We start from the raw sequence: 25220 nt of genomic DNA, 5'->3' as shown, positions 1-25220 counted from the left end.
TCTGAAGGAGAGCACACTGTCCTGCCTCGCCTGCACTTCTAGCCGCGTTAAAACCCCGTTCCTTAAAACGAGTTTACTTGCCTCTGAAGGGCTGCTACATTTCCCCAGGCTCTCTCCTCCTGCCCATTTGTGCAGCTAACCATGGGGTTTTTTGTGGTGTTCCAATGTTAGAGTCTTTTTGGCTTGGGTTTGTTGGGGTTTTCGCTTTCTCATAGTGGAGTGGTTGGCATTGCACCCCCCATCATCTCCACTCCTCCCGTGTTGTCAATAATATATTGGAAAATCGGTGCTTTACATAAATATAATTAGAATCTGGCTATGATGGAGCCACTATCCCAGATCTGGTGGCCTAGTATATCAACTCTCAGTCTATGATAAATGCTATGATATTTTGGTTTGTATATTATTTTGGGGTTTTAGTTTGGGTTTGTTTTTTTGGGTTTTTTTCCCCATGGTCTACTTACAGATGTGGCTAGCAGGTAGAAAGATTGCCCAACTATGCAAGCAATTATTCCCCTTGAGAAGGACTATTTCTCTGTTGGCAAAATACGTCCACTTTTTCTTCATGTTTTCATGCAAAACCAACGTGATGGTCTGCTGATGGTGGCCTTGGCACACCAACAGCATTCCTGGGCAACAAAAGCGCTTCAGTATCTGGCAAAGCATGGGCAACTAGTGTCTTGCAGCCTGAACGATGGGCTGGACCTTCCTCAGGCAATACCTTCATGCTGTAGAGCTGCTGCAGTCCTGCCTGTTCCCATGGGTTTACATGCCACGTGTGCACAAAGCCCAGATGAAATATTCCCAGGCATACCAGTGAGAGAAATCTACCATTTGTCGTTAGAAGCCTTGTCGAGCTCACATGGGAAGAGCACTCTGTCCTGACAGCCATATCTGTAATTATCACATCCTGGCACGAATCTCTGCACTGACATTTGGGGTATCATACCGAGTTACGAGAGTGCATAAGCTTTCAGTTCATTTCTTGAAGCAGCAAGTGTGTTTCTTATGGTTGTAAGGCTTACATACAAAGGCAGAGGAATAAATATTTTGAATTGTCATTTGGAGAAATGGGTCTACCATGTTCTTAATATAACACGTGTAAGAAAAATCCACCCATTTTTCAATATTACGCAATATCTGAACTTCTGAGTATACAGAATTCTCTGTGAAAATACATCATTTTCCCTAAGAATTTAGATTTTTTTTTTTCACCATGATCATATATAAGACCAGTTGAATGCTGTAAAAATGTCACATGACAGGAAAGAATTGAATGGAAGTAAATTTGTGTCTCACACTACTGCAAGGTGAGGGGAAGATTTAACTGCAGATGCAGCACTTCTGTCCACCCAGGGTCGTTAAAGTTTTCAAGTTTCTCAAGCTGCCACCTCTTTCTAATGGGAACTACAATAGCCACATAACACCTTCCACACTTTCCCCATCTGTTCCAGGGTTTTGTGGTCCACAGATGCAGCTACTTTCATCTGGAGTTGGGGGGATCCTGGTGTTTGGTTTAAATATCCCGCTAAATAGGCAATTCAGATTGGCGTCTAATAAAAAGAAAATCAGTTTTCTTTGACCTTCAGCAAACTGTGTGACAGGTCAGCTGCTTCCCTGCATTCCCAGCTAAAGGAGAGGGAGGAAATGGCAGCAGCTCTTCAGGGTTAATAACAGTTTCCTTCTATAAGACACACATAATGTACCAGTGCAAATGTTGGTGTCTTTGGGCACAGCATCGTGTGGTCCTCGTGTGTCTGGTTCAATTTTGGCAGCTGGGGATGGTGTCTCTCCTACAGGGCAGTCCCTGGGTGTTTCTGTGTGCTCAGGTGAGGGGCCTGCAGGGCATGGGGGACCCAAGGCTGCCTGGCTTGGCACAGATTTCTTCTGCTGGAGAAACGGTGGGGGAGGCTGCCCTGCTGGAAGCAGAGTGCGTGCTGCTTGCTGGGTAGTGTGTGCTCTGCTTGGGAGTTCCTGAATACCAGTGGTTTTGGGTATTATGTCTAAACTTCTTTCTGGTGAGGTAGTCAGGCTCTGCAGATAGCACTCACTGCTTTACCAAGGACAATTTGCTGTGCCTGAGTTTCTATGTGGCAGAACATGAGTTTTTCTGCTTGGATTTGTCCACATAAGAGAATTCAGAAATTATTCAGAAATGGCTGTTCTGAAATAAGATCAGAGATAAGAAAGGGATGTGTTTGCTTCAGAAAAAGAGGGACCAAACACGAGTGGCATAGTTATTAAATCCTGAAGTTATTAAAATTAATGTGCAGGCTCTTTGCTCATTTGGGGAACAAAACCTATCCCTGCTTGACCGAAATGTGTCTAGGATTTAAAGGTTCGTGTTACAGTGGTTTTGGGTCAGTGGCACTCACAGGTGTGCGGTTCTGATCCAGGGTGGGATCCAGCTGTGTTCCACTGCTTGGTCATTTGCATTGGCTTGTGCATATCAGCCAAAATGACAGTCTAGTGCCAGCAGTAAGTGAAACTGCTTTAATGGCTGTGCCCAGCACCCCTCAAAGAGCAGGGCGATCTCTCTGTCGGGGCTGTGCCCAGGCAACAACAGCCTTCCCCATCCCTGCCCGGAGGGGATGGTGTTGCAAGCAAAGCTTCAGGAGGCATCCAGCGCTTGGCCTCTGCGGGCTTGGTAAGGTGTTTGCATTGCTCGGGTGCCTGGGCTTTATCCCTCCCCCGGGGCGAGTGTGAGGGAGGGATAAAGCCGACTTTGTGGGATCGGGAGGGGTTGATAACCCTCTACACATTCCCGCGGCCACGAGTTACGGGAACACCTGAGACAATGAAAATTAATAGCACGAATATAAGGGGGTTTTTTTCAAATGATTTTCATAATAAACTGGGGAGATGGTTTAGTTGGGGTTTGGTTGACTTCTCTTTGCCTTTCACGTTGCCCGTGTGTGTGGGAACATAGGTTATTGCTGTATTTTAGAAAGAAACAAACTACTTCCCTGTTAGACCCGGGTTTATGGGCTCCACTTCTTCCGGTGATGCATCTGAACAGGAACTCTGAGGATTTTGGAATCGTCATTGAAGTTGAGGTCCTATCAGTGCATTTACCCAGTCAGTGAGATTGGCGCTTGCTTCCATTCTCCTTTAAGCGAGGGTTAGGATGTGAGTTATTGAAGTGTCGCTACTGCAGGCGAGCTCCTGATCGGTGTGGTATTTTTTACTGGCGTGACCAAAACCCCGGTGAAGCTGAACAAAAGAAGAACCTGGAGACGGGCTGAGATGCCCCTTTCCCCCAGCCAAGCGGTGCTGGGAGGTGTCTTGGTATCCTCCCTGCATTACAAGGGCACCGTCCTTCTCGGGAAGGGGCATACGGATTGCGGTAGTATGAAGCTGATGAGGTGCGAACTCCGCTGCTCACTCAGCGCTTTGATCGCTAAACGATTGGGGCGATGGGCTGCGTTTTCTGGCTAGACAGACGGCGCCAAGTTCAAGCTGAGAGGGCCCGAGGCTCTGCTCACCCCCAGCCTGGCTCTGGCCGGGGGAGAGAGGCTGAGCCCCGTGGATAGGGACTTCTCGACACTGGCCCCCCGTGGCTTTTCCCAGGGAGGGGAAAGAACCGCGGAACTGGCAGGTTCTACCCAAAGTTCCTTATCCCTCATCCCTGTCCCGGCCCCGTGGGTGGGGGTCTCGGGGCTGGTCGGCCCCGTGGGGGACCCCGCGACTGAGAAGGGAGCGGTGAACCCGCGCTGGCACCGGCAGCCACGGTGGCTTTGGAGGCGCGTTTGCGGAGCTGGGGCTGCCCGTGCCCTGCCCTCCAGGGGAGAGGGGCAGCTTTGCACTTCAAGGGGGTCTCCCCGGCCCTGCAGACACGCTGGAGCCAAGCGCTGTAGACATTTGCCAGACGTGTGAACTTTCCTCCTCTCTGGTAGCTGTTATCTCTGCCCGATTCCCACTTTGATGTGTGTTCGCACTTACAAACGACCCCTCTCGGCACGGAGCGCCCATATAAGAGCGGGGCCGCGGCCGAGGGTCGCCCAGCCCCTCTCAGCCATGGATCAGGTGAATCAGGTCCAGGTCCCTTCGGCAGAGACCAAGCCCGATGGGGTCAGGCCTCACATCTGCTGTGCGCCCCCTCCCCGCGCCCCCAGCTCGCTGGGCAGCTCCACGCTCCTCGTCAGAGCCAAGCCCCGCCGGAGCAGCCCCCGGCCGGGCCAGCCCGGCCACAGCGAGCCCTGCGCGGCCGAGCCGAGCCGAGACCATCCCCGGGATGCCACCGAGCCCTGCCCGTCGGACACAGGTGCGTGAGGAGGCCGAGTGGGTGGGAGGCCGAGAGATGAGGGGAGCGGGCTGAGAACACGCCGGGATCCAAGCTCCCGCCGGTGCCACGGCCCGGCAGCGCTGAGGGGCGGCGGAGGCACTGTCCAACCGGGGCAGAGGCCTCACCGCCGCTCCTCCTCCTCCTCCCTGCAGCCCCCGACGGCGGCTGGCTCAGCGCCGACGACTCCTCGGGCTACGAGAGCGAGAGCGCGGGCGCGGAGCGCGGCGGGGCCGCGGCGGCGGGCGGGGGCCGCGGGCGGCAGAGGCGGGCGCGCACCGCCTTCACCTCGGAGCAGGTCTGCCGCCTGGAGAAAACCTTCCAGAGACAGAAGTACCTGGGCGCCACGGAGCGGAGGAAGCTGGCGGCTGCCTTGCAGCTCTCGGAGATCCAGGTTAGTCCTGCAGGAAGCGGATCCTTCCCGGCCCCGTTTGGCAGGAGCAGCCAGGGTCGGCGGTTCCACACCGGTCTTTCCTAAAATGAACAGACTCTTGAGTTTGGTAGGGGCTGTGGAATCCCTCGGGGAATAACGAGTTAGCACTCCTGGAAATTTGCGGCACTTTTTATCGGGAAGCCATCAGGGTATTTCTTTTTTTTTTTCTCAGTGGGATAAACTGTCCTGAATATACGGCGATCTGCGTGTAGACCATGCAGAGCCCAAAACTGGTCTTAAAGACTCTAACTGATTATTGTAAAATCCCTGAACTCAGCCACTCTCTCCTCTACTTCCCGCAGATGTTCTGCCTTTTGCTAAGTAGGGCAAAAACATCAGTCCCGCTGTGTCAATTCCATCTGAAGCAAAAGGGCAAAAGTAGTTGAGATAGGCTGCTTATAGTTTGCACATTACTCTTAGGCAAAGTCCCTGATTGTCTCCTGCATCCCCCCCTTCTTTTTGTTGCCTAGATTAAGACCTGGTTTCAGAACCGGAGGATGAAACTGAAGCGACAGATACAGGACCACCAGCACAGCCTCGTGTCCCCTGTTCCCTTCCACAGCTACGCCCCGGGGACCTCCCCAGCTCTGTTTCAGGATGGTCTCCACTACCCCTTTGCTGCCCAGCACCAGAGACTCCTGCCTTTCACCCCGATGCCTGCTGTGCAGTTCAGCTTCTCCTTTCCCAGATATGACGCATCGCAAAGCACCTACCACTTAATGGCAAATGAACTACCCTACTACCATCAACACCTTCTTCCTCATCCTTCTTTCCATCCGGTTATTCAGAACAAAATGGACAGGCAATGCCACCCAGTGTATGCATTATAGTGGTAAAGAAGTGTTTTATACTGTAATGTATTTCATGCTCAGAATCTCTTGCCTGACTTGAAAAAATGTCTTTATTAAATTAAATATGAACGTTAATAATTTTATATTTGATAATATTAAAATATTAATAATGCAGTCTAAAATGTTATGTAGATGGTTTTCATTGTACCCCCCATTTTTTTCATAAATGTGTTTATATATATTAATAAAACTTGAACAGGGTTAAATGTGTCAACTCTATAAAAGATTGCACTTGTGCAGTGCAAACTGCAGTGGTTACTTGTCCTCCTGTGTAAAGGTTATGGATTTAATGGTTAAATACATTTTGTCTGACTTTCCTACTGTCCCACCGAGATTGTCTGTCTGTTGATGAGTGTTGGGTAGCCTGGACAGAGGCAACTGCACCAGTTGCCCTGCACCGTGCTTTGAGCTAAGTACATAATCCAGAGGAAGGATAAGTTGTCAGTGAATTTCTCCTCTGGATATAAATAAAATATTACAAGTCCAGTCCCATCTTCCATGTGAAGGCAGCAGTGGTAATAATATTAAGTCAGCATGTCTTTAAAAAGGAATTAACAGATCAGGCCTGCATTATGGATTTTTAAAGTTTTACAATTGTTAAAGCATATGCTAGGCAAAAAAAATTTGGGCATAATTGTGTCTGGTTCAAAGCCATATCATCTGATTGTGACTGTAACCTGAAAATTTGGCCCTTGTCTCACCACTAGAAAACAATTATAATTGCGTACTTGCCAATTTGCACTTCTTTAGACAATTTGATCTATTTCCTCTAAACATAAAGTTTTGCTTTAGTAATCCTGAAAGGTGTTGGGTTTTTTTAGTTCCTCCTGGGAGTGGTGTTCACTTCTAAAAGCGCTTTCTTAACACTTCTTAGTCTAGATTTTAATGAAGTTTCGTTAATTCACCTGTAAGGCCTTTTAAATACGTTAAATTTCCACCCTCCGCCCTCTAATTCAGTGAGTCATGAGTTTCGATGTATTAGCCTAGGGGGTTCTCACCTGTGAAAAAAATACTTGGAAGTAAAGGGAATTTTCTGTGAAGTGCGTTCGAAGTGACCTAGAAATGCACAGGTCGTCCCTTCAGCTGCCTGGCTGTGTCACGGATCGGTGCTGCCCTGGTGGGGCACAGAGAAGGGGTGTGGTGGGGGAAATTCCTTCGAGTGTCTCCCAGCTTCCCTCCCTCCCTTTTGCCTACCAAACGCGATGGAGGGAGGTGCTGGGGGGGAGGGTACACGGACATGGATGGTGGAGGGAGAAGAAGGGAGAGGGAACGTGTGTCACAAAGCCTGCCGTGAATGCATGGCACAAAGCTGTGGCAGGCCCCTTTTTTCTGCCTTGTGTGCAGAGGGAGGGAGGGTTTGAGTTCCTTTCGTGGTGGTGGTGTTTGTTGTTTTTTTTTTTTTAATTTTGTTTTCTGTTAATTCTTTCTCTCTTTACACCTTCAGAGTAGTCTAACCATCACCTAGCAAGCAAGTTAGATTGGTCTTGACTGGGGAAGAAGATGTAGTCACATCTGCTGCAGCTGCTTTATGCTGATGTAAGGTCTCTGGTTTCTCATTGTCTAAAGGCTTGGCTTTGCTACTTTCCATAAAACTTGCTTTGTGACTTTTAGGAACAGCCCTAAGTGTTCCCAAGATCAAGCCTTAACTTATTCTGCAGCTTAAAAATTAGGGAGGCTATCAAGTTACAGCTGCAACTTTTGGGAATAAAAAGTGAAATATTTTCTTTTTCAGTGTCCCAAGAGACCTGAATTGGTGAACAATTCGTTTTCATAATCAGATTTAAATTGCAAGTATGCTTGACATTGGCATCAACATGCATGCTTGCCTCTTAATTCCTTAGCTTTATCTCTCTTTTAATGCATAAATGCAACATGTCCATCACAAAACAGGTGACACCACTTGAAGAATGGTGCAGAATATACACATAAAGGAGAATATTGGGGAAGTAGTTCAATTTTGTTCATAGCGTTTTTACCTTTGGTAACATTTTAATTTAAATGCACTTGGCTGTAGCTCACAAATGTTTCCTTAAAAACCCCCACTCAGGTAGAATGGACAATGTTTTTAACACCATTGCCTTTTAAATGACATAGTTACTACATTAATTTCAGTGTATACAGTACTCCCCTTTTTTAGTGGATACTAAATCCCTACATGATTAGAGATTATTTTCTGAAAACTTTTAGGTAAGAAAATTTATATAGAAATTTCTATACAGCATGGTGATAACTGTAGAAATAAGATTTCATGTCCTTCACTTCCACTCTCAGTAAACCTTCTCTAATATGAATAAATTATTTTCTCCTCTAATCGAACTTTATGTAAAGAAAATAATTCAAGGAATCTTTATCTAATATAACAAAATAAATAGTTACTCTTAGAGATATTTTGCACTTTTTTGAGATTACAGATAATCGTTTACATTTTTAACAGGAGGAAAGATCTGGTTGGAACATCAGTCTTTTATGTTCAGTGGTTAGAGTCACTGCTGGAAGCACAGAAGAGTAACAAGATAATCCTGGCCCGGGAGGCAACAGTAAAGCTGGACTTGGCAAAACTGGCTGAAGAGACTGAGCTGGAACAGAAGGTAACAACAAAGCAGGGTTTGGCACAGCTGGGTGAAGGGAAGCAGCAGAGGTAGCAGAGACATTGACATCCACCCCATGAGGATAACTGGATGTAGCCATGTCTGGGTAACAATGATAGGGCAAAAACAAGCCCGAGAAAAGAGCTTCAATCCTGGCATCTTGAGTCTGGCGTTTGAACTTCATACGACGATTCTGAAACCAGGTTTTTATCTGAGGATAGGAAAAAAGAGTCAAGAACCAAACCCCTTATCCCTTTTCCATATAGGCTCTTTTTCATGTAGCAATATGGAAAGGCAGACTTATTGTCAAAGTGACGGAATCCATTAACAGTGAAGGTGTAGGGCTAATAACGTTGGCCTATATTTAATGCAGAGGAATTGTCTTGGCATGATGATGAATTGAACCGTGAACACTCCATGGTGCACGACAAGCCAATACCCAGATATGGACCAGGGCTGTAACACAAGACTCGTGCAGTGGGGATAAAAGGCCTGGGTAGGGATGGTTTGGTTAAAAAATCCTGCAATGCCCCAGTCCAATAGATACACAACCATACGAAAGAATTAGCCGGTAAACTGGGGTTCTGGAGATCACAAACGTACTTTTACCTCCAGTGAAGTTTCAGCTTTAGAACTTGCAGTCACCATTTTCCATTTGCCCCTCGTCCCTGGAGCACTCGGAGCTGAGCCGGGCGAGGCCGGGCTCTCAGTTTGCTCCAGCCCCGTTTGCTGCCAGCGGGGCGAGGCTGACGGGCGGCCCGGGCCGCCGCACCTGCAGGAGCTGTCACTGTCGCTGTCACCGCCGCGTCCCCCGGTGACCGCGAGGTGCCTCCCACCCCCACGTCCCGCTCGGGTGGAGGGCGAGGCGGCGCTCACCTGGCTCTGGGAGAGGTTCAGCGCGGCGGCCAAGCGCCTCTTCTCGCCGGCGCCGATGTAGCGCTGCTCGCGGAAGCTGCGCTCCAGCTCCCGCAGCTGCGCGGCCGAGAACTTGGTGCGGGGCCGCCCGGGCGCGGCTTCCACCGCCCCCGCTCCGTGCCCGGGGCGCTCCGCGGCCTCCCGCTCCCGGGGCGACTCTGCGGGGACAGATGGGGGCGTCAGAAGGGGGGACCCTTCGGGGGATCCTTCCCTCGGCGGGCCCCGGGCCCCGCGGGCGGTGACCGAAAGCGCCGCGCCCGCCGCTGCGCGGGGGGACCCGGTGGGCGCGGCCGGGACTCACCGGGCAGGTCCCGGGCTCCGTCGCGGCTGCTCTGGGCCAGCCACTCCACCGAGAAGGGCCCCTTGTCCATGTCCCCAGCCCTGCCGGCCCTTGCTGGAGCCTCCCCGGACGCCGGGGCAAACATTTAAAGAGCCGTCCCCGGCGTGGTTTGAAAAGGCCCAAAGCATCAAATGAGGGGGGGGACAAAGGACCTCATTGAGAGGCGCTTTAATCTCCCCTTTCAGGTGATTGTTACATCCGCCTAATCTCCGAGCCCAGCAGTTTGCAGAACTCAAGGCTGCCTGACCTGGCGCCAAGTTCAGCGCGGAGTCGTCTCACCACGTAGGTGCTGGGAATTGCATCACGGCCTGCGCTTCTTCACGCTGCCCGAGCTGCCCTCGGCCCCCGTGATTTCCAGTCTCTATCTTCTGCTATGAAGACGAGGATTCAGAAGGGACTGATAACAAAGAAGGACAAGGAGAAGCCTCTTTTATGAGTCTTATACCCAAATTTTGCCACTCTCTTGCCTGTTTGATGCAAGGCTCAAAGGAATCCCCTTGCATATCATCAGCAAAGGAAGTAGGGACGTGAGGTAGGAGCAAGTAGTCCTCGTCAGATAGAAATCTTGAAGAAATCTAGAAGAAACAGTGATACAGTATCTTATCAATATGCCTGTGAGCAACTCAGTGCTCTATGCTAAGTCTCAGTGGGTAGAGGTTGTTTGAGTTTGGAGTTACTTGGAAAGTGTAGGGTTAACTATTTTTTGGTGCTGTCCATGAGGCAGAGTGCTGCAGTCAGGACTCTCATCTACCTCTGAAGTCTGAGATTTGTTGACTCCAGTTTATGTGGAATCAGAGATTTTAAGAAGTCTTCAGGGAGAGAATGGTTGAAACTAGAGGACAGACATCTGCATAGCAATTTGTTAGGTCATTTTAAGAAAACAGGGTGGGAAGTTTTGAATAATTTGAGTTCAAGCTTATGAATTTATTTAAGAATAAGATTAAGCAATGAGCAGTTATGTGTCAGGACAGGAAACACTGAGAAAAATACTAGTTCGCTTGAATTTATCTGTTCATGTCTTAAAACACCGTCTCCTTTCCCTGCATCCCAAGAAAGAAATGTGTGCATTTCAAAGTAAACAGTTCTGATGTTCTTATGAAGCAGATCAAAGAAGAGGAGTGTAAACTCTGTTCAGAGGCAGTCTGTTCAAGGATGATTCAGATAAGGGTGAGAAAAGAACCACTTTTACGGTCTGAAGTGGGCCTGGGATGGCACAGTCCTTATCCTCAGCAAACACGGGCTAACACATTTACAGGTTGTTTCAGTAAACAGTCACCGCTGCTTGAGTTTATACAGTCAGAGATAATGAAGCAGCTTCCACGCGGAGCGAACATGTTTGAGACAACGTGCTAATTCTTAAACTTCAAAGAAATTCATGTCACCTTTTACGAAGGGTGATGCGTTTATAGTGAGATGGCATAAGGAAGATAATGCTACACTCGCAGCTCTCTCTCTTCTTAGGTTTTCTATATATCTCAGGCAAGATTATTATTTCCTCCCACAAAATGTAATTTTGTTAGCTTTGCTGAAGTATGACACACGTAAGAATTTTTTAAACTCTGATTTTGAATATTCTTCGTATATACATTCATCTGCTTTTATAAAGACTTTTGCTCTTGTAGTAAAAAGAAAAAAACACCCACCATCTTGAATATCTACCTGAACAGTCTTGCTTTGTTTGCTTTGCTTTCTTTTGCTTGGTTTGGTTTTGTTGGGTTTTTTGTTTTGTTTTGTTCTGTTTTTTTTTTTTTTTAAATAAACATGACACTTTCAGTAGGTGACTACATATGCTTCCAGGTAAAGCAACGATTTGGCTGAGCTGTCACTTATGTTTTAAAGAAAAGCTCTTCTGACTAAGCTAACACAGACAACGGTTGCATTGTCTTCATGTGCTTCTGATTCTGCCCGCAGTAATTTACTGCTCTTAAAAGCAATTAAGATGCAAGCTGAAAGTTACAGCTTTTCGTTTTAGTAAAAAACAGTCCAAACCCACCAGCACCACCGCCCCACCCTCCTCTTAGTTTCCATAAAGTTATAGTAAAAATTATTGGGAAATGATTCAGTGTTCAGGACGATTTGTCTGAAAGGACCATTCCAAATAATGGACCGTTATTTTTTAATTAACCTGTTTCCTAGTCCTATAACCCTGCAATTAATCCTGGAGAAAGTAAAGTTTGGTCTGGAAAAATGAGTAAGTACTAGACAGTCTCTGAAGTGAATCATTGTAATTTTAGTGTTACAGGTAAAATCTAACCAGAAGGATTAGCAAGATATGGTTCCTTTGTTATATTAATGTTTCTAGTTGTTGATTATTATTGTGCTTATTTTAATAGATGAACAAATGTCTTGAAACAATAAAGTTTTTACCACTATGATGGCAGTTTTTAAATTTGTGGTTTAGTGTTAATGAAACCTGTCGATTTGTGGGTATTTTGGTTTTTTATCCTGCAATCATTGATCATGTTATTATCTGACTTTATTGTAATAATCGATTGCACGATTTCAGGAGAAAAGCCCTAATTTCAAGAGACTCAGGAAGCTAGTACAATATTTTATTTACCTCTAAGGAGAGCAGTCTTTCAGACAATGGTTCAGGTTGTGAGGCTTCCTTCCTACTTGTTTCATGAAGAAAACCATGTACAGGCATACAATGAAAGTGACTCTGGCCGCTGTTTTAGACACTGTCTCTTTTATTGTAAACAGAAGTAGATGACATAATGACTAAACTGTCCTGTGCTGGCATGTGACTGCACTAAAGATTATAGTGTTCTATTATGTTAGAAAACCAATATGCATTTTATTTTGTTTTTAAGGGGGTTTGATCTTGTTAGTGTGGTTATTTTCCCCTCTAAGATCTTTCTATTATGTTTCCTTTGGTTGATACTTAAAATTTAGAGACTTGGGTTGTTGTGGTGTGTGACTGATTGATTTTGGGGAGGCAGTATCCTAATTAACGACAAGTTTTATTTTTGCCAATTGTCATTTGACCTGCAATGTTAGAACTAAACAGGAAGTTCAGCAAAACTAGAAGTATCAGTGGCTGTGAAGTGATAAACACTAGCAAAAATATGCTTGAAATACATTATTTTAAATTATGCTACTGTTCATGCCCGGAGTGTTATTGTGATGATTTACATAAGATACAGATCGCGGCTTGAGGCAAAGCTCCCGTTAAAAGGACTTTGATGGAGTGATTGGATGTCATAAGCGACCATCACCTGAGAGCAATTACAAGTCAAAAGGTAATTGTCGTGTGTTTCTGGTTAGCAATTAACATTCGTCAGAACCTGTGATGAAACATTTATCCCATTTTCCATTGATTATCAGCACTTTTTATGAACACGTGGGCTACAAAATCCATGATGACTCAAACTGTGAGTATAAATGGTAAGTTGTAAGTAAGTGTAGTGGAGGTGCCACTGATCCACAATTTAATGCTGAGATTTAATGACAGTTTTTCTTGACAGAGCCTTCAGTGAGAACATCTGGTGACACCTACAGCTGTGCTTTCTGTTGTATATTTAAGTGTCTTCTTGAAATAACTTTATGATGTGTCTCATAGTTGTTAATGTTTTAATCATTGTATCAATTGTTAAGATAATTTCCGGCGAAGCAACAATTAATCTTCTGGTGTTGGTTTTAGCACAGAAAATATTACTGCATAGATGTAGTAGGATTTGTCAGTATGTTAGCAATGAAAAACTCTGGAAACAGGTTGTTCAGTTATTTTGATAAATATTAAAGACATTAATCAGATAAAAACGTTACAAACGACATTAATTTCTATCTCATACAATGGACATGCCTATCTAAATGAAACACGTTGAATAGAACTGCCAGCTTTGCTGTTGGGAGGAATTGATTTACTCCTCTTGCTTCTGTCTTGCTGGCCATGCTTTTCCCCATGTGCTCTGAGTTTAGGTTGTCCTCTGATCTGTCAGGGGGTCCATTTGGGTTTCTAAGCCAGCAGGAAACAGGGGAGAAAGAAAAAAAGAAAAAATAATGCTTTTTTTTAACAGTTTGGAGATACACCCACTTACTGAAAAGCTGGATGAGCTCTTTAACTTGCCCAGAGCAATGCTTGAAGCAGGAGGGGGAAGAAGAAGAACCAGGATGATTCACTCAGTAGTGAGTAGATTTGTTTCTTTATATGAGCAAATGCAGGTGTCTCTCCAGTCAGTGAGTCAGTATAATTCCTCACTTTCTCCAGATGGAGAGACTAAGGTAGAACAAGGTCAGAACTGGATTGATGTGCAGATGGAGATGTAACTCACTAGTAAATAAATACTGATTCTTGAATACAACTTCTACTTCCAGGGCTCCCTTTTTGCCGCCTTTTCTAGCAGTTTTCCCTGCTGCTCCGGCGTGGCTCCCATGGTGTCCCAGCGCTGCTCCAGCCGGGGCTCGCTCCGTGGCCGCCCCGCTCCCGCTGCCCCGCCCGAGGCGCCGGGCAGGGCTCGGTCTCCGCTCGGGCAGCGCCGCCCGCCGGGGCGAGCCGCGTGTCCCCGGGCCGGGGAGGGCTTTCCTTCCTTGAATCAGCTATAGATAATGGACGTCATCTTCTCCCCTCGCTCCCTTTAATGCAAAACAATGCTTATTTTTTAGAATTAACATTCGAATACTGCTTAATCTTAATTTAACCCCCTCGACATATTATGCAGCATGGGAAAAAAAAGGCAGGGAGATTTTGTTAAAAACCTTGACCCATCTCCGTTTGCTGTGTCACTAGGCTTTATTCACTGTAATTTTTTTTCTTTTTTTCCTTGCTTCACTTGATCTCCAGCTTCTCTTACCTATAGCTGTGAGGCTTTGGTCCTGCAGAGTGGAGAAGGAGTATGGGGAAAAAAAGTAATAGTTTACTGGACTGAAAATTCAGTCCACATTGTAAGGCATTTTCTATAAACTAGATTTAAGTTTGAGTAATGCTAGTATGTTTTTACTTTTAAGCCCGTTCTAGTTTGTGTAATAGCTACAAAGATTTCTTTTAAAAATAAATAAATAAATCCACAGCGTGGATGCATATCAAAGCTGACTATCAATAATGGTAAAAGCTACATTTTATTGACAGGAATAAACATTGTAACCCCAAGTTCTGAAAAGGGTTGTACTATTAAAATTAATAGCTTGCAGATAGGGAAGAGCTCAGGAAAAAAAAATCCCTAAAGGCCCCAAATTCTTCAATCCTGGCAATAGATGTTGTATTCCAATACACTCCATAACCATCCAGCCCTCCCGTTCCTCCACCTCTGCAGTCCCTGTGCGCCCGGCTTGGCCGCTCCGTGCCCGGGCGGTGTCAGCAGGGGGAGCGCGGGGGAAAGGATCGGGGCGATGCCTTCGGAACCTCAGCGCGTCCTCTCGGGGGCTGGGTGAAATCTGTCTGTCTGTCCGGGTAGTGAGAGATGGAGAATTAGAGCTCATTAATTAAATTGATGTAACATTCATTTACTAGAGCAAGGAACCCCTGGGTTAGTCCCACATTGAGGTATTTGAAGCCAGATATTGAGTCGGGCTCTTTGTGTTTTCCTTTCTCTCTTTATGCTCATGTGCATGGTGTGTAAATTATCATTAAATTGCAGTTCTTTAGTGAAAAAACCCATGAAGTTAGCAAGGACTAATATCCAAAGTTGTTTTGGGGGATTTTTTTCCTGTTCACTGGTTCTGGTTTGCTTTTTGTTTAACCCCAAAGGCAAGAATTTTTCTTTTTCCTCTTTCTGTCTTTGGTAAGAATTAATTGAGGCTCAGAAAATTAGCCTGAATTGGTCCAAGGTAATCAGAAGGAGGAGAAAGGTATGACAGACTGCTCCTTCTCAGCATCAGTGAGCTGTTTAATCTGCTCAGGTTTTCAATTAGAACTGCATCTCTCTTGTTCACATGGAGTAGTGAAGCTGACCTATTGGCATCTAAAATAAAATAAAATAAAATTTCATGTGTATGCTGGAATAGTATTTGAAGATTTAGCTTCAATTTTAGTAACCAATGATGTAGGTGTACATTGCTCCTCTTTGTAGCAAAACCCCTCTATCTGGATGTACAGACCATGATTCCTTATTGCTTTTCCACTGTCACTTCTGGCAGTGCTGACAGGTGGTGCTTAGAGATCAATTACGTTTACAAGTGTCTTGTGAGTCTTTGAAATAGGCAGAGATGAAGATTTTTCTCTAGGACAAATCTCTCATGAGTATTTTGTGTTAGGCAAACTGGGTGCAGGGGAAGGGTAAAAATTTTTTTCTCACACTGCAGTTCCAAAGAGGTTCCTAACTGTCCTGCCAGCAGAAGCAACTTCTGCTTCTCTTCTTTTATTTCTTTTGTTATACTGATGCATCTGTGCCTGTTTGTGCAGGTACAAAAGGAATTAGATCAGGGTTGGTTCTCTGATCTAATTTAAAGACCAGATACAGTGAAGCAAAAGTAGGAATAGGGAGTCATGGGCACTGCAGGATGAGTCATGCATGCCCAATGTTTCCAAATATGAGGGCATGATTTCCAAAAAAAGACATCTTGTGTTCAATTTTTCCTGTTTCCCAGCAGTTACATGAGCAGTGACAAACAGAATGAGCAGCAGAAGTTTATTTGTGCAAAGGAACTTGGTTAAAGCTTTCACTGCCTGTTTAACTCAGTGTACAAACCGTGGTGCATTTGCTGAACAGTGCAACCCTTAATACTGATTTCCTTTGTATTGTAATGTTTTTTGCATTTTTCCAGCCCTTCATTTTACACCACTGAATATTTACTATTCAATAATGTGACACGGACCTCATTACGTTGTTTTCATCACATTGCTTTGTAGGTTCATCGTATCTGATGCTTTCAGGAGGTGAAAAAGATATTTATAGCTAAAATTCTGTCTTTCTATTTAAACACTACAGAATGGGATCATCCTGTCCTTACATCCTAGGTTTATTATTCCCACTTAAATATAAGTTCCCACATAATTATTTTTTTATGATGATTAGAGTGTATCTTGCACTATGCCAAAGAAAAAAGGGGGAAGCTCTCTCCACCCACACTTTAACCACGTCTTTTACTCTCCTTTCAGCCTTGTTCATGAAGGTGTTAAAGCATAGGATTGTGGTTTGTGTTTGAAAGATTAAGCACGAGCTGGACAGAGGTAAAAAACCCCGTAAATTATCTGTGCTTCACTGTCCCATCACTGTCCCACCTCTCCTCCAGATTTGGTAGCTCAGGTCCCAGTACCTGTTTGGAGTTTTATCATCTATATGTCCTGTTGTTTCATCACTTCATGGACAATTACAGATGTTTGGAGTTTAAGAACCATTAGAGGCTATGTTATGGCCTGCCAAATTTTCACTTTAGGCATGTGGAATCAGTAACCAGTGGTGTTAGGAAGGAGACCTAGATTTGCTCTCCTTAAATGATTTTAAAAGCATTATGAAAATTCCAAAAAGCCCAATAACCCCAAATAATAAAAAAACCCAAAATCATATAAAAGAGGTGTTTGTTTATCAGTTCATGTTGTTCAGTTCAATCTTGCTACTTGCTCCACTGCTACTGTGATTGTTATGGTTGATATTTGGCCTGCTGTTGTTATAGGTTTCACTCCTAATTCAAACACTTTATTTCCTGTTTTTGGTAATGGCTGAGATGACATTATCATTCCTATTAGCTTTGAATTTAAGCTCTGCATTCTGTGCCATGAGAAAAAAAAAATCAGTTGCAGTCCTGTTACATAGGAATCTCAGATTTGTTATAGGCTAAGTTTTAAAAGAGATGTATTAAAGGTAAAATATATGCTTTTCTGGTGCAATTGCTTTTAAAATTTTATATTAATGTGAAATTTCTGTGAAATATGAGAAACTAAGTTATATGGGGGTTTGTCTCTTGTTTAGTTATATTTTTGTTTGTTTTGTATGTCTTTATCCACCGCTTGTGCAGCAATTCTGGCAGTTCCTTTTGACTTTAGTGACTATTAATAGGCTTTTTGGGTTTTTTTATATTCAAAAAAACCCTTACAAGCTCTCTTTACCACAAGCTTTGATATGAAACTGGTGAATAAAGATGTGGTTGTGGATGTAAGTTTTATAATTGCTTTTGAATTTAATAAAACAGTGATATATAAATAGAATAGTCCTTTGACACTATTATATTAGATGAAAAGTAGCTTCTAAAACATTCATGTAATATTGAATAGTGTAGCATGACAATAACCACTGGGTAAAATGACTTGTAATCTAATGTTTTTAGCTCTTTCTGAGCTCACAGCTTTATAACACTTGTTAGAAACTGTGATGCAGTATAACACAAACTTTTGATCTGTGACTGAACCATTAGACATTTATTTGACATGCATTATGTACAGTTACATTGTTTCATAACAGCAGAATTTTCCCCCCAGAGTTGATGTGACACATTGCTATTAGAGTAAAGGAAAGTAATTTGACAGAAACATTAAAATTTTGTTTTTCTACCAAATGAAATGAGCAAAGAGAGCTTCTACTTCCACCTCCAAGACACCTGTGGGTAAAAGAAAGAAAAAAAATTAGTATGTTTTTAATCTGATTTACTATAAACTGAGTTTTACAAGAGAAGACTTCACAATTCCGCACATGCATGCATCATGTAAAAGGTACTTAGGATCTTAAAGGATAAAATGCTAAGAATAATTGATATATTACAGACAACCCACTTAGGCAGCATTTGCATGGCTGGGCTTTACACCTGAGAGTCAGCATTACCTGGATTCGGTGACCGTGATCCCAGCACCTGTGTGACAGGGACAAAGACTGGCATTTTTGGCAGTTTGTGTGACTGCATTTTCATTATTTTCAGTTGGACTTATGGCAATAGGGACTATAGGGGTAGCTCCTTAGCAATGCATGTGCTTTACATTAGACCAATTGACATATTAAATAATGTAGTTGGAGAAATGCTTAAAATATTACTCTTGTAATAAATCAGGTTTTAAGAGGAAAGAAAGATTTAGACGTTAGATCAGAGTAAATAGTGGCAGTATCTTTTTACACATGTTTTGAGGATAAATTGGGAATTTCATAAATTTACCTTTCATTTCTTGGCCCATCTGTTTCCTCTGAACATTTCTGCTGCTGCCTTGGCGATGCTGCCTGAGATGAGGGGTGAAGTACCTCATTGCCCCATTTTCCCATGCCCTATACCTCTTTAGAAGCAACTCTCAAAGAAGTATATGCATAGGAAAAAGGAACAACGAGCCAGATCATGATCCACTCCACTTGCGGCAAGAGTACACCTGGAATATAAAAGTAGATGTTAGGGAGAATAAAAATAGTTTCTATTCCTTACACAGTACCATTTCTTTTGAACTATAAGGCTGCTAAGAAGTACTGCAGACTAAAAGAGAGGTTGAAATATGAGATAACCAACATTAATGCATAGGATCAACAGTATTTAGTATGTTTAAAATTCATTGGTGCATATTTCTGAAATACGTACAAGAAAGTGCAGGGTTCTCAGAAATAATGAAGTGTAGCTCTGCAGACTTGACCTGAAAATTAATTACAAGTTAGTAACAATATCCCCTTTTCAGTATATTGCACAAAACTTGATGCTTTTATATTTAAGACCTGAGAAATTACTTATTTGAATTACTGAACAAATGCAGGAGAGAAAGAAAGAAAAGTCTGTAAATGACAAAATATGGTAAGATCAGCCCTACAAGCAGCAATGAGACTTACCTGGTTCGCTGTCTGATGCCTGAAGTGCAATGACTTGGTTTTCATGAGAATTTATGCTTTGCTCAAGACCTTGAAGAAGAATGAACTATACAGTGTTACTGTTTTCTTAAGTGATAATCGCTTTGCCCCTTGCCAAGGTATTTGCTGCACCTGCACATTGGGTACACAAAAAGTGCTGCTGAAAACATGGGAAGTGTTGCTCCTAAGTTGGGGGAGTGCAATAGACAACAGAAGTGATAGGAATAATTAAAGTGATGTCTTGAATTGTATGCTGAGAATGAGAATTTATCGTCTGTGTTTTCTTTCACATACATCAATGGTGTTTGGAAAGCGTAAATCTGCGAGAGGACCTTTTGTTCTCAAAGCCTGTGCTGTGTTTTCAGTCTAACTCACCCCCCTTTTCCCCAGCACACTATTTTGAGAATCTCTATCAATGTCCTTCAGCTGCAAATGCAACTTTACTGAGGAGATAGCAAGGTCTGTGTACAAGGCTTTCCTCTGCTTATCCAGGCACCAGTGAGGCTCCGTGCTGGATACCAAGGCTGGGAAACATCTTTCACCATATTTATCCTATTTGCTAACAAATTAATTAACCATTTGCTTTCAAGTTGCTGTCTTTCTTTTAGGTCATTTATTACACTATGAAACTGCATTTCATCTCCTATGAAATCTGGTTTATATATTAGAAGCCTGAAGTTACAGCTAAAATTGTTCAAAGTGGTTCAAATTAATTCAGAGACCAGCAGTGTCACAAGCAGTCACAATACTAATTGTTACATGCTGTTGTTTATTCATAAGTTTGGACACTCCTGAAATGCACTGTGTGCTCTTTCAGTGTCCGAAAGTTTCAAAGTTTCTTCAATTCCCTAGTTTTCCTTTTCTAATCTCAGGTTCAGTTTGTTCTTTTCTGTCATAAGAAACAGTATTGCATTCTGATTTGTGTACAGTACCTTCCATTTTAAAAAAATCTGGATTTCAGTTTAGGATGAATGTTTCCCTAGCTTGATTCTTTAAGCTTTTCTTCAGGTTCTGTTCTTGTGAAACCATCCCAGATGTGATCTGAAGCAAGGTACTTAGTTTTGTGATTTTCAGTTCTGCTGGGCTTTCTCCTTCAGTCAGACAGCCATATCACCTAGAAAGAGAAAAATTGTATGGCACAAAACCAGAAAGTGTTCAAAACCAGCAAGTGTTCAGAGCTATGAACACTTTCCGTGAACACATTTCAACAGCTTTTGACATAATAGCTGTGCGAGGGGAATTGTCAGTTTTGATTTTGCTGTGTGGTGTTCTAAGGGAGAGAGAAAAGGTTGTTTGGTTTTTGTTTGTGTTCCTGGGGGGTTGAACACTAAATTTCTGGATTGGCAGCTGGAATATAGATGCTCTTTAAGCTCTGGTCCTGGGTTCTAAGTAGGCCATCTAATGCCTTTAGATGGTGGGTGAAGCTCAGGTTAGGGGCTCTATCCACAGAAAACCACAATGAAATCTGGTGTGGGGTCTGAGGGCTCTGATCAGGATCCTCACTGAGAGTAATAAGATGGTTCACTTTTGTATGAAGGAGCAATCTCTTGCTTTTTGTGCTTTATATTTGCTATTATTTATTTGTGGATTGGGAAAGTACCTGCTACAGCTGATTTGTAATGTATCAGTCTTTCTTTAAAAGAAAAGTTTTGATTTGGATTTTGATTTGGATTGCAGAATTAAACCTTTATTAAACTGTGTTATATTCAGAAATAGAGCAGGCAACTTTGAAATTTTAGAAAAAAATATTAAAATAACACACCAGTCAATCTTTTGCCTTTGCTGTTGAATACAAAGTAGTTCCCTAATCCTTTTTAACCTCAAAGTGTTTTTTCTGAAATTTACTCCATTCAGGCACTCCTCTGAAAGCCACATAAAGTTGGTAGCTAGTGTAAAATAAATAGCTTGAAGCATTCAAGAATGGATGTTTCCAATATTTTGTGTCTTGTATGTATTTGTTATCATAAATATTTAACAACCACTGCCTCTAAAAAGACTCGTGCAAGCTTCATGAGACTGATTTTGAACCGTGACCAGAGAGGATAAAACAAAGTTTTCTTAAAAAGAAAAACAAAACAAACAACTCAGGCCACCCCCCCCAACCCTCACCATCCCAGTGCACTTGTTATTAATTTACTGATTCCTGCCCTGGTGGGGAGAGAGAGTTTGGCATTTTTAAACTGATATTTAAAATCTTGTGGTCTAAGTAAAGAGCAGTCTTAATTGCATGTAGCTGCCAACTTTTGAGCACTCTGTTTGAACAGCCCCTTTTGAATGTTAAAAGCTATTTTAAACTGTTCCTCTAAAATATTTGTAACCTGTCCTTTCATGAAGGATTGTTGCAGAGCAGATGCAGCCAGATGGGAAAACTGGGCTGTAACACAGAGATGTGAGTGAAAGCTCTAGATTTATCTTCCATCAACTGCATGATTTGTAATATTTGAATTGTAGCTTTGAAAGAGAATAGGTTGGAATGCAGTTCATCTGAACTGTGTGGCAGCTATATATATTTATATATAATGCTTTGGAAGTTTGATATAATAATGTTCTGCCCAAGTTCAGTTTATTTTGTGGATATAAAGTACTTCACTGTTTGGTGCATAAAGTCTTTGACGTTTAGCTTAAAAGTATGACCACTGCAAATTAATTTCAGGAAAATGTAGTGAATGCATAAAACCATCAGTGAGCCATCCTTGCAAAAAATGCCCATTTGCACAAAATCCATTTATAGAACATTATGTAAGCAGAAGAGAATGAGCATTCTTGTTTGCAAATGCCAAGATATGATTTTGTAACAAGATGCATTATTATATTTTATTTAATTTATGTTTTTTTTAAATTAAATTGCTTTAAAGTGAAGATGCATTAAATGTGAGCAGATAGTTGAGGCATAAATTACAGAAACGATGCAATTGTCGGGAATGGTAACGTTCAAGCAGTTGGAAAGAAAGCTTGCATATTTTGTCTGAAAGAATGAAGCTGGCAAATATCTTAACTGCCAAAGGAACACAAGATACGGTAGCTGGCCTTCAAAAGTGTTTTTTCTAGGCTAAGTCATGTGAACACAGTTGTTTTTTGAAAACTGCAGGAAGCAGCTTATGAAAATCAGCTGGAAAAAATTCATATTCAGAGACCTGATTCAGTGTCTGCTGAAGTCAGCAATAGAGTCCCAGCAAAAGCACTGGAACCTCAAAATCTTTGGGGTGTTTTTTCTCCTTTTGTTCTGAGGGGTATATGAAGTGCCACTATTTTAACACATCAAAGCTGAAACCCTGCTTAACTGTACAGAGGCACCAGAATTCCAACACAACTAGTAGAATTATTTGTTTTTTAAATTAAGATATTTGATTGAAGATATTTGGTTGATAATATTTAAGTTCCATTTGACCAACACAAACCTGTCTTGAAACTACCCTAAAAAGATTTTCCTATCCTTCAATTGTCTCTTGCTGTTCTTTTAAAAGAGGAAAAGCTCCTATTCTTTCCAATATGATTTGGGATCAATTTTTTCTTCCCTGTGAGTGTGGTTTTTACTCTTTTTTCTTCCTTCAAAGTACTGTTTAGCTATGTGCTTGTAGGGTGATCTCCTGGTAGATCTCAACCATGCAGAGTTTCACTTCTCACTGATGCGATACCGAGTTGTCTCAAACTACAAATCACTCTAGGCTACCAAAAATAATTGGTTTCAGTTTTGCACACTAGGGCAGGCTAAATTTGAACCATTTCTGGTGTGCAGATGCTGTCCACTCTCTCCCTTCCAAGCAGTGTTTCTGAACTGTGATGCTCCATGATGCATCTGTGAAGTGATCCATCTCGGTGTGGGATAAAGGCTGCCAGATGCTTTTGCGCAGAGGTGTCTTCCCCAGGGTACCTGTGAGGAAACAGGCTGAACAGCTGAGTAGCTGGCAATTCCCTCCTGTCCTCAGCAGGACAAACAACTTCTTTCACAGCTCCCTGGAAAGGATTCTTGAGCTGATACCAATGTTATGGCTGGGGGGGATAAGCTGCCCCAAGCCTTTTAATCTCTGCCAGATACGTAGAGTATAATGAATGCTCCACAAAATGGCTTTGCATGTCTGGCTTCTGATATCCAAACTGTATATTCCTGTATGACCTGAGTGGATCACTCTAATTAATTCAGCAGTGCAGCATACTCTAAAATAATGTGTATTTTAAGTCCCTGCAGACAGAGTGACTTTAAGGAAAAAAAGTTGTGTTTAAAGTTGAGCATTGATGGAAGTATTTGAACCACTGTCACTTTGTTTTTCACTAGAAAAGAGCATGTAGAGAGCAGCTTTTAAAATTTTTCTCAGTGCTTGCAGGTGACCTTGCTGTCTTCATTCATTGTGCTTCATTAGTACACTAATTGAAGCACTGATGCATTCAGTATAATTCTGGGAATCCAGCATGTTCAAAGATAAACCTCTTGCTCATCTTTGTGGAAATATAGAGGAAGATATAGATAGAAGGTAGGGTAATGAAAGTAAATCCTTAATTGAGTTCTGAATCTTTCTAAAGGTTCTGTTTCTTGACATCAGCAGAGAAAAATCTTAATAGAGCACTGCTGCCTCTTTGCTTTTCCACTGAGTCTCAGCCACATGCCTCTGTTGCTAATTCTGTGCTGATTCTGGCTTTTGGTGTTCCTCTTCATAAGCTAGTTCAAGTCACTAGTTAGTTTTCAGTAGAGGATTAATTTAAAAAAAGGGTGGAAATAGATTCTTCGTTTTCATAAAAGCAAGAAAGTGAGATTTGCTGGCCTGTCTGCAGCACCACACATTCAAAATATAAAAAGCCAGAATTGCAGGAATTTTTCTGTGCCTTGTCTCAGAACGGTGTTACTGCTGTGTGCCATTTCCACACACCAGCTTTTGTCTTAAATTTAAAATTGATAAGGTTTTGTAAAAACAATGCATTTCAGATGTGGAAAAATACCTACCTGTTAATAAAATGTGAGGGTTTTTTTTCACCTGTAAATACATGTACTGGCTCATAAGACTTCAAGTGCTTCAAGTATTTTCCTGGCTGATTAGCAAATGGAAGCAGCACTTCTGAACAATCTGTTAGCCTCAAGTGCAAAGTACCTCCTGCATCTCCTGTAGACTGATCCCCAGCTGATGTGAATGAGTAAAGATTTGTGGGGTGAAATTGTGTTGATTCACAGCAGCAGGCCTAAAAGTTTTTGTGCTGTTCATTGAACAAAAGTTCCTATTTTAGTATTTAAGGACTTGCTCTTTAGTTTAAATCTGAGTCTATTGGTTTTGTAAACAACTAAACTGACTGTAGCCAAAAGTTTCACAGGCCCTAAATTAAACAACTTTACCTGCTTACACTAAGGAATAGTCTTATTTCAGTAGAATTACTAATGTGAGCAATACAAGGAATGGAACACTTTTTGAAGGATATGATCTGAAAAATAAAACTTTAACATTAATACAATTAATTTATATCTTAATGCTTGACATTGTGACCAAGAGATTTATACTTTTCCCCCATCTGTTATACAGCCACAGGAAGAAATACTTTTGATCAGGTTTAAGCAAATCCTCTTCAATTTTAATTACTCTGAAATAGAAATGGAGACAATAGAGCAGCTTTCCCTACAATGTTGTCACTGAAGGTATACAACATCCTCAGCAATCTCACTAACAAGAAACAGACAATGCTTTTTCGACATCCTTTGAAGTATCAATATTACTGTTAGAAATATAACAGACAAATTCAAACAGTGGCCTTGGCAAAATATGAAAACTTCATTTAGCATGGGTACAAGTTACTGATATCAAAGAAGTTGGGAAAGAAGTTAGTGAGGAGACAGAATTATCTGCTTACCCTGCCAGAGGGAGTAACAGCAAAATTAACCTTGAAAACTGTTTGGAGAGCATTCTTGTGAAAACAGTATGACACAATGTTGGATTTATGGATATGAAGAGGTCAACAGTTCTTAACTGACTGTGGGCAGTTACATTTTATTTACTGTGGTTTTGAAGTAATGTTACAGCAGACCCGCTTGTTCTAAAATTTCTGAGTACACCATTTATTCATATTTACTGTAGTCTGATAGATTTGTTCAACTATTATATTGTTCACCTCTAAAAGCAAAGTTCCATTCAGGTATTTAATTTGAA

The 25220-nt window shown here is 42.4% G+C and overlaps 1 protein-coding gene across 1 annotated transcript; it reads left to right on the top strand.

Annotated features, from left to right (window-relative positions):
* The first annotated feature begins 3924 nt into the window (after nt 1–3924).
* LOC118688570 (homeobox protein vent1-like) lies at nt 3925–5545 on the top strand. The gene is made up of 3 exons (XM_036386227.1): nt 3925–4264; nt 4438–4676; nt 5186–5545. Exons 1-3 carry the CDS (start codon nt 3925–3927, stop codon nt 5543–5545), a joined length of 939 nt encoding a protein of 312 aa, XP_036242120.1.
* Nucleotides 5546–25220: the final 19675 nt, after the last annotated feature.

The sequence above is a fragment of the Molothrus ater genome, chromosome 8 (genome assembly GCF_012460135.2).
Source record: "Molothrus ater isolate BHLD 08-10-18 breed brown headed cowbird chromosome 8, BPBGC_Mater_1.1, whole genome shotgun sequence".
Taxonomy (NCBI): domain Eukaryota; kingdom Metazoa; phylum Chordata; class Aves; order Passeriformes; family Icteridae; genus Molothrus; species Molothrus ater.
The sequence above is the reverse complement of the archived record's forward strand: the minus strand, read 5'-3'. Positions and strand labels throughout refer to the sequence as shown.

Excerpts from the sequence above, each read along its gene's own strand:
- LOC118688570 (XM_036386227.1), top strand. The coding sequence starts at position 3,925 with ATGTGTGTTCGCACTTACAAACGACCCCTCTCGGCACGGAGCGCCCAT. Across the intron at positions 4,265-4,437 it reads GCCCTGCCCGTCGGACACAG|CCCCCGACGGCGGCTGGCTC; the intron begins GTGCGTGAGGAG and ends TCCTCCCTGCAG. Across the intron at positions 4,677-5,185 it reads TGCAGCTCTCGGAGATCCAG|ATTAAGACCTGGTTTCAGAA; the intron begins GTTAGTCCTGCA and ends TTTGTTGCCTAG.